Source organism: Pleurodeles waltl, chromosome 12, assembly GCF_031143425.1.
Source record: "Pleurodeles waltl isolate 20211129_DDA chromosome 12, aPleWal1.hap1.20221129, whole genome shotgun sequence".
Classification (NCBI taxonomy): Eukaryota; Metazoa; Chordata; class Amphibia; order Caudata; family Salamandridae; genus Pleurodeles; species Pleurodeles waltl.
The window spans coordinates 214,911,389-214,925,672 of record NC_090451.1 but is presented as its reverse complement, the minus strand read 5'-3'; the positions used below and the strand labels follow the sequence as shown (position 1 = coordinate 214,925,672).

Below are 14,284 nucleotides of genomic sequence, written 5' to 3'. Positions count from 1 at the left end.
GGCATGTTTTCATGTACATTAGCACTTTGGCCATAGACTTTGAGATTAAATAATTTAAATATAGTGGAGCCAGTACCACAGGTCGTAAAACACAAAGCAGTAGTGGGCCATTCAGAACCAAAAGAACGCTGAATTATGGTTGCATTTTAGGAAGACACTAGTAGGTTTTCTTCCCTGGCAATCAATTACATATTGCAGGGGCATTTAAAGCTAAACCTAAACAATGGAGCATGGCTGTATGTTTTAATGGGCTTCCTTTGGGCTTACAAATGTAATTGTGTCCATGTGCGAGAATCATCACTGTATTGTTGATTATTTCTGCTATACATTTTCAGGGGACTTTACTGAATGATGTTCACACACTTGGACTAGCTGTTTTTGCAGTTCACCTGAATGAATCAAAATCCCTTCTTCCACCGTTGGATCTTGGAGACTATGGACAACACAAGGCAGCTGAGGATAAAGATAAAGACTCAATAGGCAGATTCTGGAACCATCTACTCGAGTGTAGGACAGGCAAATCCTTGTCCTTCATTCTCAGGTGAGAATCTTTTCTTAACCTTTGTCTTTTTCCCTAGTTCAATTTTTGTAAACCCTGTTAAGTGACCATTGGTCCCTGTTGTCTATGAGAAACTTGCAGCATAACTCTTTGAAAACTCATGATCCACCACCCATCTTATTGCACATTCTGATAAAGTGCCATGAGAAGCTCTGTCTCCATTCTTGTGGGATGTCTCATGTCATATCTTGAGCCTTTCTCATGAAGATCTGAGATCGGAGTCATAAAATGCCCCGCAACATGTCTTTTGGGAAGCCTTATGCCACTTCTTGTTTGGATGCTACGTGACTGCTCTGGTAGGGAATCCCCTGGAGCTGCATCAGTTTTTTGGAGGATTGCCTGGGGTGCACTGACCTATGTTCAATTGTATCCTTTCAGAGCTATTCCCAGGACCTCTCTGGGATTCCCTCTACTGTGGACTTCTCCCACCTCGACTTGTATTTCTACAGGGACTCGGTTGTGGATTGTTACCAATTTAGCCATTTAGTATCTGCAAAGGTCTGCACCTTTGATTCAGATTGAATTTCCTTTATTGTTGCTGCATCCTTGCTAGGTGTTGCATGGCCCAATGTCTAAGCTGCTAATATATGAACCATTTTTCTTTATAAAAAGTGTAGTTTTTAAAAACTTTTTCATAAGATAAAATCCATCTTACTTCATCCTATGTGCTGAAGGGATTTCCCCCAAGTTATTTGTTTTGAGTGTGGTGCAGTGGAGTCCTCCGTGGCTTTACATGGGAGTCTTGTTTGGTGTGTGATCAGATTTGGGAATCTTCAGTCGTAGCATTGCGGGGACAGAGCCTTCTGTGAGCCTCCCTTTTTATCCTACAGTGTTTGTCTCTGTTTCAGCTGCCTTCTTTTGTCATTGTGAATGTTGCCTTTGCCATCTTGATGTATTCTGCTTACAGGCCCTGTTGAAAGCCTGGCTGAAGGCAACTACAGGGTCATTCAGCAGTTTAATTACTAACGCCTCCATGTCCTTGTTCACTTTGGTCACATGATGGTTTATTTATCTCACCTGAATCCACATGGAAATGTCTAGTGGAATATGATTTTTCTGTCAGAGTGCACTGGCCAGTTGTCTAAAGTCTTTCATTTTTGAGGCAGTAGTTTGTGAAATGTCCTAGAGCAGGAAGACAGTATCCCATGAACAAGATAGGTGCCTGGTGCCAAACTTTAGTAATCAACCATTCTGTAGGGAAGGGGTCATCTTAACAAGGATGTCTTATGACATGTTCTCTGGGCTCACTGTTTTAGGGGCCACCTTTGTGCACTCTCCAAATGCCTACTACTTCCCTTTCTTGGAGCTACAGTATCTGAGAAAAGTGTAGTTCAGTGGAGCTGTGGGTGTCCGTTTTTTCTGCATCTTCTTTAAAATTGCATGCTCTTCAATATTGTGCCTTTTGTGGATTTCCAAGTCTTTGCACTAATCATTTAGTGCGGGGATCTACTCCACAATCTATCTGCTGCAGTGTCCCTTTTCTCAATAAAAGTTGTTTTTGCTCCTAATTCCCCAACTCTGGCCTAATTGATAGACATCCACTCTCAGTGATGTTGAGACTTCTGTTATGCTTTGTCAGACTTCCTTCAGCTCCTACAGAAAGCCCTCCTTCCATAAGTTCCTCAGATTTAGTAGGAGATCCTTCAGGTCTTGCCTGCTTATTACCACACCCTCTCTGATTCTCTGCTGTTGTCAAGGCTGCCATGTTTGAGTAGTTCTAACTAATTTCCACAATGCTGTTTTGTGTGAAAACTTTTCATGACTTTCTGCCCGCTGAGGCTTTGGGAGGCACTGGGTCCTCTACCACGCCCGTCCCTTTGAGGTATCTTGAGGATCAAGCCTTATCCCAGGTAAACAACGTTGCCATCATGGGAACTGTTCCTTTCCTTCATTCTACCTGCCCTGCAATCACCACAACCAGCATTGACCTTTCCACTCTTGCTCAGTTCTCAGCAGCGTTTTTCCCCAAATTAACATTCTTCATTGGTTGGGCCCAATGTATTAACCAGACCCTCTTTATGGGCCTGCAACTGCTCGCAGTGTACCCTAACTGCTGCCTGAGGCCTCCCTCTCCTCATTCTTAGATGTATGGTATGGACAGGCCATGGTACCTTTTTTCCCCTTACATCTTCCCCTTGTTTTTTTCCTTTATTTTTCTCTCTTTCCTCTGTGTTCTTTGGAAGGGCTGCTCTGAAGCGCACTATGCTGCGTCTCACTTAAGCCCCCGGAAGACTCTTTGTGCTCTACCTCTCCTTTGGTCTCACTATCTGTGCCTGGACAAGTGGCCTTCGTGGTCACTTCTCACCATCACTCAGTGACTTCCTAGTGATTCTCCTCAGTTTGTGTCCCAGGGTCTAGGTTGTGTTAGGGTTCAAACTGCTGGCATGTTATGTATTTTACTGGGTGGGTCAGTCAGTGGTTTCTTTCCCTTAGATGTCCAGCAGAGGTTCAAACATGGCACCCCACCCCTGAGTTCCCTCTGCCAAGTACTCACAGTCACCTTGTGCGGAACTGCTTTTTTGATTGAGCTACAGGTATGTTTTGCAAGCTTTAGGTTAGATCAGCTTATGCCCGAAAGCAAAGTCTTTCCCCAAGCCATGCCCCCCTCTGCTCCTTGTTAGATGGATGTGTCATAGGGAAAATAGCAGGTAGCATGATGGGCAGCCACATTGAAGGTCACCGCTTTTGGGAGTAAGGATAACTAACACCAGTTTGTCCAGAAAGAATGTTTTACACTGCGGATGCACAGACAAATCTGGCTGAGGCTATGTGCTAAGGTGATCACGAGGAAGACAGTTTAAAGAGTCAACAATCTCGGAGTACAACTATTTGAGCTCTGAAGTCATGCACAGCAAAAGGGTAAGAACAAAATTATGCTCTACTTGAGACTAAAGACTTATGATTTCCGCCTCTTCCCAATGGCCCCTCTATCCTTAATAAATAATAAAGCCAGGATTCATAAAGTGCTGCAGGTCATGCGTGAGGTCTCAGGGCACTGAATTTTGGGCACGGCTGGTTTAAGTGATTTGCCCAGAATCACAGGATGGTGAGCCGCCGTTGCCAAGACTCGAATCTGGTTTCCTCATTTCCAAAGTCAGCATCCTCTCCCTTTTACCACCATGACTTCTGCATAGGACAAGTTAAACTGGGGTGTGTCAAGTCGGATTGGAATCTGCCATCCACCATTTGAAATTCTGTCCTGCCTCATCCCATATGTGGATGTTATCCCAGGGGCACACCCAGTTTTGAGCATCTAAAGGTGAAGGTTTTTTTTGCAGAGCTTGCCTATTCTCATGCTTCCTGCCAGAAGCCTGAGAATAGGAGATCTCGAAGACTCAACCCTCTGGGCTAGAATCAAGATACAGGTTAGAAACATCAGGTACATTAATGTTATGGAGATGGAAGGGACTTCAAAGCCTCTATGTCTAGTACGACTCCAATAAAAGGAATTGTCACTTTTGATCTTTGAGGGACAACTAGCATGTTTTGGCGGTGGACGTGGCAGGCAAATATAAGGAGAGCAGCTGTATCTACTGACGGCCACGTCATTGGAGTGGAGAAAAGGTTGGGTGGGCTGCTGGAGAGATGAGAGGGCTGCCTTTTTTGCTAGGCCAAGCCCAGTGAAGAGCTCTGGAAACGTCTGGTGCTACAGCTGAAATTCACTGGTAGGAGAAGGCATCCCCTGCAAGTGGACTGTGACAGACTTTTCTAAAAGCACTCCAACCCAGAGTCGGCTGTGTCTTTAAAGAGAATGGAGCCTTCAAATGGCATGTCCATCAAAGACGCTTGGATATCTGCAGAAAATATAATGGCACTCATCCAGACATGGCTTTAAATAACAACAGTGGTCCCATGGCATGGCCGACACCGTCCGTGGGTTCTAGACATGCCCAAGATATATTTGGCCTTGTGGCCATCAGACGCCATCTGTGCAGAGCTGTTTTACAAAACGCTGAAGTAAGGGGGCGGGCAAGCAATTGCTTGCTGTGGTGCAGAGTACGTATGTGTAATGACCCAAAAGATGCACAGCATTCAAAGACCTTTAAGTCAAACTGGCAGAGGAGAAAATCATCTTGCTAGGGGCATCAGTTTGTTTAGCTTTTCTATCAAGAGGAGTGGTCGGAAAGGTGTTGGGATTCACGTTACCTGCAAGGACCTAAACTTCCATGTTCTCCAGTGTCAGGTGCTGTTTCAAAAAGCCTAGATGCCCAGAGGCCGGCCTATGTCACTGAGCAATGAGATGGCTCAGGTGTGGCTGTGTATAATGTTATTTATTTTTTTTTTTTAAATGTACATTTTTTAAATGAAAATAATTTTAAAAAGTAGTCCAGTGGGATTCATTCCAGGAATATCTATTGTCTAACTTTAAGATATTCTTTTGAATTGTACGAATAATTAATGTGATGTTGTTATCTAAACATACAAACATAAGTTAAGACACAATAGTTAATTCCTTGAAAGAAATTATATTGTTCTTCATATACAATACATACATACTTACAAGGTGAAAACAGCACAATGTAAAACTACAGACGTCACAGTGCTGGTGTAGGTGAATATTTACAAGAGTGATTCAAAATGCACTGTACATATCCCTAGTTATCAATAGTTTGCAACATAGTTTATGTTGGGGGATGTTAGTAATTCATTTATTCCTTCCATTTCATTCTGTAACCATGGAACAGGGTGTTGACTTTTTAACCCCATTTAAATAGCAAGGTCTCTTCAGGACCAATGTTATCTTTCTAAAGCACCTCGGACATAGGTAAGTATACGTGCAAACAATCGCATACAACCTCTGGAAGAACAAATCTCTCCAGAAATTCATATTAGTGCAAAATCTGTCAGAATCACCTTCAGGTGGATGCCACCAGTTAATTCAAGATGCAAGCTCCTCTGCACGATTGTCTGCAATCTCATTCTTGCAGCACTAGTCCTGGATTAACTGATGGCAATCACTTGAATGTGATTGTGATGGATTTTGTACTAACAAGAATTTCTGGAGATTCAAACAAATACATTAAAGTTAGACTAACTGTCTGTTCGAGGCATGTGTATCTGTAAATGTTGGGGCCGGATGTGAGCAAATTGTTTTATTCAAAAAAGTATTTTGAGTCATGAGATAGTGACTCGCCCTCTTGATGATACTGCGCAAGATCATCAACTCCATTGTTAGATCGTTTTTCTTCTTCCATCGGGTTCGGATGTGTGCTTCTGTTCTTCGGTTAGACAATGTTGCAGTGCTCTTTTCGGTTCACACTGTACCTTCCTTCATTGTTTTTAACTTGAATCATGTTCCCCTTCTCAGTTTTGCGGGTCAGCAGGCAAATTTTCTCCTCAAGCGGGGTCTGTATCGACTGTGACCCCTCCTGGGCCTCTCCCGTCGGGGCCTACTCCCATGTTCGTTGTGTATTACTACCATGTCTCATCGGTGATGGAACAGACTCCTTTTTAGGTCAAGCGTAAGCGTACAGCCTCTTGTATATTTTTAGTATACATCTTCTGTGGGCTTAAAGCCATTTCGTTTCAGTGTCATTTAAAAATCCTTGCTTACTGGTGGTCAATCATTCCTCTTTGTCCCTCCTTTTTCTCGTTGGGAACAGGGACTAAGGGCCAGATGTAGGTACCTTGGGTTTTGCGACTTGCAAATTGTGAGTCAGAGCGGCTCGCAATTTGCGAGTCGCAAAACCTTGTGCACAACAGTGTCCCTGACACTGTTTGCGACTCGCAAGGGGGTCGCAAATGCCAACCTCATAAATATTCATGAGGTGGGTTGCAATTTGCGACCCCCTTGAGACTCGCGGCACTTACAGGGCTGGTGGCCTGCTGGAGAGAGCAGACCACCACGTCTGTGACTGCTTTTAAATAAAGCTGTTTTTTTTATTTGTAATGCAGCCCAACAAGATGCATTACACAACTAAAAAATGAAACGTTTTCGTTACATTTTTTGAGAGCAGGCAGTGGTCCATATGACCACTGCCTGCTCTGGAAAAATGTTTTTAATGCAATTCACAAAGGGGAAGGGGTCCCACAGGGACCCCTTCCTTTTTGCAAATGGGTTAGCACCCATTTGAAATGGGTGCTAACTGCGATTGGTTTGCGACCGGGAAGGGGACACCTCTTCCTAATTGCGACTCGTAAACCCGTTTTGCGATTCGGTAACCAGGTTACCGAATCGCAAAATGGGTTTTGTGCATTGCAAAGTGCAGTTTGCACGTCGCAAACAGAGAAATTCATTGTTTGCTATGTGCAAACTGCTTCCTACATCTGGCCCTAGCCTCCGTGTAAGTACAGTTTGTCATATTTTTTTGTTCTTTGAGGGACATTTTTTTTTTCTTGGTTACCTGCGTGTGTTCGGGGAACCTTCCCTTTTCATTTGCAGGTTATTCTTGCTCTCCGCTAACATAACCATGTTGTTCCTGCCTACATTACATGTTGTACTTAACCTAGCATTCTCTGAGTGTTGCTTTTCACAGGATGTTTTTACTTTTTTTTTTAGTAGCGGCTTCTGATGCAACTACTAACATTTTACGTCATAATAAGCGGACACCGGAAAACATTAGTTGCTTTTAATCAAGTCTGACTTGCCACCCGAGCGTCCTGCAAGCCATTTTTGTTTGACTTGGGAGGCGCAGAAGCAGCGTCCACAAATGTCCTCTTAATAATCAAATGCTGTAAATAAATGTGTTCCTGGAATGGGAAGGCACCTGAGTAGGTAAGGCTGTAATAAAGGAGACCAGAGCAACGAAAGCACACTCAGAAACCTTTATCTGCTGCTTAAAGCCGTCTTTGGTAAAATTTCAGACTGGTTTTACAACCTTTCTATTATGACACAAAATGAAATTTACAACCCTGGCATGAAAAGTGGCTTAGGCCCTTTATTGCTGGTGTAAGAAAAGGCGGCAGATGCCCTGACAATGACCATTGTGTGCAGCAAAACACAAACAACACAGCAGATCTCCCCCAAAAGTAAAATATATGAACCCTCAAAGCATAAATGCATAAAGACAATAAAGCAACACTTACCACAACACAAAGAGATGTCTGTCAGATGTTACTGTTTGTCATGGGTTATAACTGAACCCGTTAATAATGACTTCTTATCCCAACAAAAATGCTACTGTTCACATATGATATACAAGTATCAGTGTTGTGCGTCTGTCACTCTTCCCCACTGTCTGTGTGTTATTGGTAGGGTGCACAAACCATTTGACAGGGCTATGAAAAACCGGGACCTCAGCTCAGTGGGTCTGAGCAGGACTGATACATTGCGTGTCCAGGGTATGGAATGAAACGGTAGTGTCAAAGTGAACTTATATTTTGTATAGCTGTGAACACTGATCAATATACTGCTGTTTGTGCAGGTAAGCAGTTAAGAAAATCAAATTGTATTCCTTTGCACAATACATGTGCAATATTGTTGCTGACCAAGGAACTATATGAACATAGTCCTACAGTTTTACATACCACACACACATGCATACACTCCAGGCTCCCTATTTTGTTACCAAAGAACTTTGAGGGGGAACAACACCTACAACTGTCAGCGCGGATGAAGAGACTTTCTCCCTCAAGGAAAGCTCTGGCTCTGATATGGAGATCAGGGACCTTCCACATGCTCATCAGCCTGTAAGTACAGCACCCCCTGCCCTTCGATACTGCATGCATTCTGAGCAGTTTTAGCCTAAAGGCATGCAGCCCTTCTGGAACATCAGAGACAGGCTTTCAGCCCCCCACTGCCTTTGGGCGATGGTTGGCACCGAGTAACTGCCCTTCCCAGTTCTGGCTCTGCACCAAAGAAGCCTTCGAGACTGAGCACTTCTTCACCGGCCACCCCATCACTGGCAACAAGCCAGTCTTTAGCATTGTCATGATCCACCTCAGTGCCGAAACAGAAGATGCCCTCTGAGTCGAAGACTTCGGCATCGACCTCAAAGTCCGACAGGCCCATCCTCCATAAAATGCAGGAGCACCATCCATAAATTGCAGGAGCTGCTCGCCCTTCAGGCCCTGCTACTCCATCTTCAAAATGTCATCTATCCTACGAGGAGGCCTGGGATGTTAACGGTTCCCACAAAACTGTGCAAAAAGCCCCTTACCTCTTGCACTACCATCACCTCCACCTGTCCCTCCGTCTCAGCCTTCACGCTCCCCACCTCCTTGGCCAGGGGACCACCTGGACATCACACCTCAGGGGTCTCCACATTCTGACACATTCAGGACACATGGCGACCCATGGGACTCCTATGATATAGACCTATCAGGGAACATGACCCTCCCCTCCCATGATTCTGCATTCTTTCAAGAACTCATCAGTAGAGATGAATCCTTCCATATGGTGGAGCTTCACAGGCAGCACCTAGAGGAGGACTTCCTATTTGAGACTCTTTCTTCCCCTCTACGCTTCACACAGTATCTTCCCATGATTAAGGCCATGCACTGCCGCACCACTGACATTTTTAAAGATCCTGTCCAGGCTAGAGCTATATCACTTAGGGTGGTTGAAAAAATGTAAGGCCTCCTAATCTGATCCTCTATACATTCGTGGTCAGCTCCCACCTGACTCCCTAGTAATCACCAATGCCCTTAAGTGAGCTAACTCCCAGGGAAGCAGAGATGCCCTGCCCCCCTGGTAAAGAAAGCAAATGCATACATGCAGGAGGAAAACGGGTGGCCCTACAATTAGCTAACCACTGGTGCATTGTTGTTTCAATGGGCCTTCTTGCAAGAAACGTCTGTGACCAATGGAATGAAATGGAGGAACTCCTCCAAAGCCTTCTGTCAGGAACATAGAAAATGTGTCCATAATATAGTTTCAGAGAGTAAGTTAAGCTGATTTCCAATACATCTATTCGTTGTGCCCTAGAGTCCAGTGGTTCCCAACCTTTTGACATCTGTGGGCGCCAACTTTATTATTACCGGAACCAAGGGACCCCCACTGAATCATTACTGGAAGGCGGGGACCTCGGCCTAAACATTGCCAATGATTTGAAACGCGAAACAATATACAAAAAAATACAGAAACAAGCATTCATCAAACCCATACACAAATGATAACACATTGTATTTAATTTGCAAAAAAATATAAATGAAAAACATATTTCTAATGCAAAGACTGGAGCTTTTTCTAAATTCAGTGGAAGCCACACATCATCCAAACTGTATTCTGTTTGATACACCTGCACTGCTCCCAAGAATCAATCTGAGGATACTAATTTAATTTTTAGCCTCCAATTTCACATTCCTTGACATTTACGGTATATTTTACATTTTTCAGTTGTACATTTAGCCACTTTATTTATGTACACTTTATTAATCTGCTAATATTATTTACTTTTCTAAGGGGTTGTGGACCCCCTGAGGAGGCTTTGCGGACCCCAGGGGTCCTTAGACCACAGGTTGGGAACCACTGTTCTAGACTCTGCTGACACGTCTAGAAGAGGTGTAAATACTAGTATTCTACTACCCAGACATGCTTGGATTTGTTTCACTGACTTTAAGCGGGAGATTCAGCAAAACCTGCTGAACACACCCTTTGATGGTGACCACCTTTTTGGTCAACAAGTAGATCAAGCTTTCGAGAAAATAAAGAAAGATATGGAAACAGCAAAAGTAATGGGGGCATTGCAAACGCCCACTCCCTGTAGCCCCTTTTGTCCCACTCTTTACTTTGGAGGCTCAAAGACCACCTACCCTAAATCCTCCACTTCCTACCAGTGCACCCAGGGTCAATAATCGTCTCCCAGAGTTTTACTTTAGAGGGTCCTGAAGAGGCAACAATTTCAGAGGCAAGAGTAGTTACCCAAAAGGTAACTCTGCCACTAAACCCTGACTTGCCTCTTCTTCCCCCTAACCGCAAAACACCTGTTGCAGGATGCCTACAAAAGTTTCGTCCCCACATGGTAAATAATCACCTAAGACCTGTGGGTGTTGAATATTAGCCAACATGGTTATTGTCTGGAACTCACTTCCATGGCTTCCACCATCCCACCTCTCTATCGCAGACTATCAATGGAACATCAAACAGTGCTGAAAGTAGCAGTCAAAGCCCTCCTCCTTAAAGGGACTATGGAACCTGTCCCCAGACAATAGCAATGTTTAGGAGTGTACTAACTGTACTTCCTCATACTCAAAAAGATGGGTCCCTCAGGCCCATTCTGGACCTCAGGCTCCTAAACGAGTACATCCTATCAGAGCATTTTCTCATAGTACCCTTCAGGATGTAATCCAACCTCTCCAGCAAAGTGACTTTATGGCTGCGCTCGACCTAAAGAATGCGCATTTCCATATCCCAAAATATCTGTCTCAGATGTAGCTCAGATTTGTGGTCGGCGGACGGCACTACCAGTTCAAGGAGCTCCCCTTTAGCATCACTATTGCACCTTAAGTGTTCTCTAAGTGTCTTGCAGTGGTAGCTGCACACCTCTGCATACAAGGAGTCCTGTGGTCCCAAATCTGGTCGACTGGCTTACAAAAGCTGCTACCCGTCAGACACATACAGCTCACAATAGATCTGCTTCATCGCTTAGGGTTTACTATCAACGCCACCAAATCCCACCTTTAACCCTTACAGATCCATTCTTAACTAGTGGCTATTCTGAACATGGAGGTAGGTGTAGCTAAATTCTGCCAGAATCCAAATCAGCTACTCAGAGTCAGAACACGTGTGCGTCTTAGGCATGGTGGCCTTCTGCATTGCTATAGTACCTTATGCCAGGCTTCACATGCCTCCATTGCAGGAATGTTTGGTGGAACAGTGGTGTCCGACAGAAGGCTATTGGAATGATCTAGTGTTGATCGGCTACCACACTCATCACTCTTTGCAGTGGTGGGATGTCAACAACCTGTCGAAAGGGTGACTTTTCCTTGATCCTCGTTCTGCCAACAGTTGTTACAACGGGCACCTCCCACACACGGCGGGGCACACACTTACAAGATCTGACTGTACAGGGTCAGTGTGAGACCAAATACTAGATACCAGGGTCTCCACATCCACTACCTGGAGCTTCTTACTATCCACCTAGCATTTTGCAGGCCTTTCTACTTTACTTGTTAGGCAAGGTTGTCCTGGTGCCATCTACTACCTTTCAGAAATGGGGGGGGAGGCGGGCATGCTCTTCACAGCTGTCTGAGTTATCCCAGACCATTAAGCATCACACTCTCTCCCACAACATTCATATGTTAGTAGAGTACCTCCGGGTATTTCAATGACTTTGCTAAAGTACTCAACAGGATGCAACAACAGGTCCACGAGTGGGAACTTCACTCTGAAGTCCTCCTCTGTTACTTTAACAGATGGGGGGTTCCCTCAGATAGATTTCTTTGCAACAGCAGAGAAAGCCAAATGCCCAAACTTCCCCTCCAGGTTCCCAGTCCACTAGCAATGCAGTATGTGTGAACTTGTCAGGCTTTTCCTCCTCTCGCTCTTCTTCCATTTCTGTTTCATAGGCTTCGGCAAACATCCCTCACATCCATCCTGCTAGCTCCAACATGGGCTACCCAGCTATGGTTCACAATGCTCCACAAACTCTGGCCCCACACTGGAGGCTCACCAACATTCCGGCCATTCTCACTCAGAAACATGGAGAAATGAGGCACCCAGATCCCAGGTCTCTCAACCTTGGGATCTGGTTCCTGAAATCCTAGAATTTGGATACGTTAATCTTCCAACTGAGTGCATGAGCATTCTCAAGGAAGACGGCAGACCAACCACTCGTGCCTGCTACGTGGCCAAATGGAAAAGATTTGGCCGCTACCGTCACTCACCCCAAATTGACCGGCTCAAAGCTACAGTACAAAACATTGTTACTTGCTTCACATGCAGATTTCTGGACTAGCTTTACCTCCATACGTTTATATCTAGCTGCAATAGCTGCCTATTTTCTGAATAGATTACTCATCTCTCTTTTCAGATACCGGCATTAAAGCCTTAACGAAAGATCTCTAAAGAGTGATTCCTTCCCTTGCTCCACCGACACCCTCATGGAATCTCAATATCATGCTCACACAACTCATGGGACCACCATTTGAGCCCCTTCACGATTTTGAACCCCTTCAGTTCCTGTTGTGGAAGGTGGCATTTCTAGTTTCTGTTAGCTCACTCAGGCATGTCACTGAGCTTCAAGCGTTAACCCTGGAAGAACCCTTCTTCCAAATGCATTGGACAGGGCTGTCCTCCACTCCAACCTCAAATTCCTCCCTAAGGTAATGTTCAAATTATATTTTAATCAGTCAGTTGACCTATCTGTTTTTTTCTCCACAATCTGATTCAGTTGTGTGAGGGGTTCTCCATACTTTGGATGTAAAATGAGCCCTCATGTACTACATTGAGAGGACTAAAACCTTCAGAAAGGCACACCTTTTTGTTTCTTCCTCCAAACCCCATAAAGGGAAATCTCTATCCAAGTCAGGCATTGCCCAGTGGATAGTTAAATGCATTCAGATATGCTACATTAAAGTCAAAAGAACCACCATTGAGATTTAGTTACAGCACCCATCCTCCAAGGCGAAATACTCCTGGCAGCTGCTACAAGACTACTTGCTGTCAACGGAGCCTGCCGACCAGGACTGACTTGTAATACTGCTGTATTTAAACATGATCTGCCAGCTGCTTTGCGGCTGCACTTTACCCTGGGCTGAGTTCATGTGCTACCCCACCCCGCAAATCATGCCTTAGCTTCTGTTGGTATAAAATGCTTACTGCCACCTTTTTGCCCTTCTGTACATAGTATCATATCGTCAGTTACTCCATATGTGCCCATATCGTGAGATGTTTCCATGTAGGTTTCTCTTTGTTTTGAACCATAGAATAATAGTTTTAAAAAAAAAAAAATTCTTCCAACTCCTCCTAGAGCACACTCTGCTCGAAATAAAAATAGCATCTATGGCATTCCTGGGGAAAATCCCAATAGCTGATATATGCAGAGCAGCTACCTGCAGGTTTCTCTTTGTTATGAACATAAAATGATAGTTTAAACAAACAAACAAAATAAAAAAACAAATTAATTCTCCCATCTTCTAGAGCACACTGCTTGGAAAAAAGTAGCTCTTTGGCCTTCCTGGGGAAAATCCCAATAGCTGATATATGCAAAGCAGTTACCTAGTCACCATTACACACTTTCACAAAACAGTACTGTGTGGATGTTCTAGCCCACCAACATGCTAATACTGATTAGGCTGTTCTTCATACACTTTTCCAAGCAGCTGCAACACCCACGGGCTAGCCACTGCTTTTAGGGAGAACTGCTTTACAGTTTATGCACAGCATGTGTATCTACAGCCGCATATGCCTCCAACAGAAAAAGTTACTAACCCTGTTAGCATCTGTTTGTAGCATGTAGTGTTGTAGACTCACATGTGCCTACCTCCCCCGGATGTATGTGCTGAGTGAGGGGTCCACTAGGTTGGCATAATACATGCTGCAGCCCTTAGAAACCTTCCCTGGCCACAGGGCCCTTGGTACCATGTGTACCTTTTACAAGGGACTTAACTGTATTCCAGGGCTGTGCCAATTGTGGGAACAAAGGTACAGTTTTAGGCAAAGAACACAGGTGCTGCGGCCTGGTTAGCAGGACCCCAGCACACTTTCAATCAAAGTTAGCATCAACCCTAGGCAAAAAGTGTGGGGGTAACCATGCCAACAGTGACACCTTCCTACAAGTATGGTGTTCCTTAACTATGTAGTTGTACCGGTTCACGTTGACATATTTTAATTTCCAGAGCACT

At 44.4% G+C, this 14,284-nt stretch overlaps 1 protein-coding gene across 1 annotated transcript in view; it reads left to right on the top strand.

Moving 5' to 3' along the window:
* The window catches only part of FANCA (FA complementation group A), a 701,003-nt gene that overhangs the window by 292,461 nt on the left and 394,258 nt on the right, over positions 1–14,284 (top strand). The window contains exon 26 of the mRNA XM_069217268.1: positions 336–541. Within this exon, the coding sequence (XP_069073369.1) occupies positions 336–541 (206 nt within the window). The remainder of the gene's footprint in view (positions 1–335; positions 542–14,284) is intronic.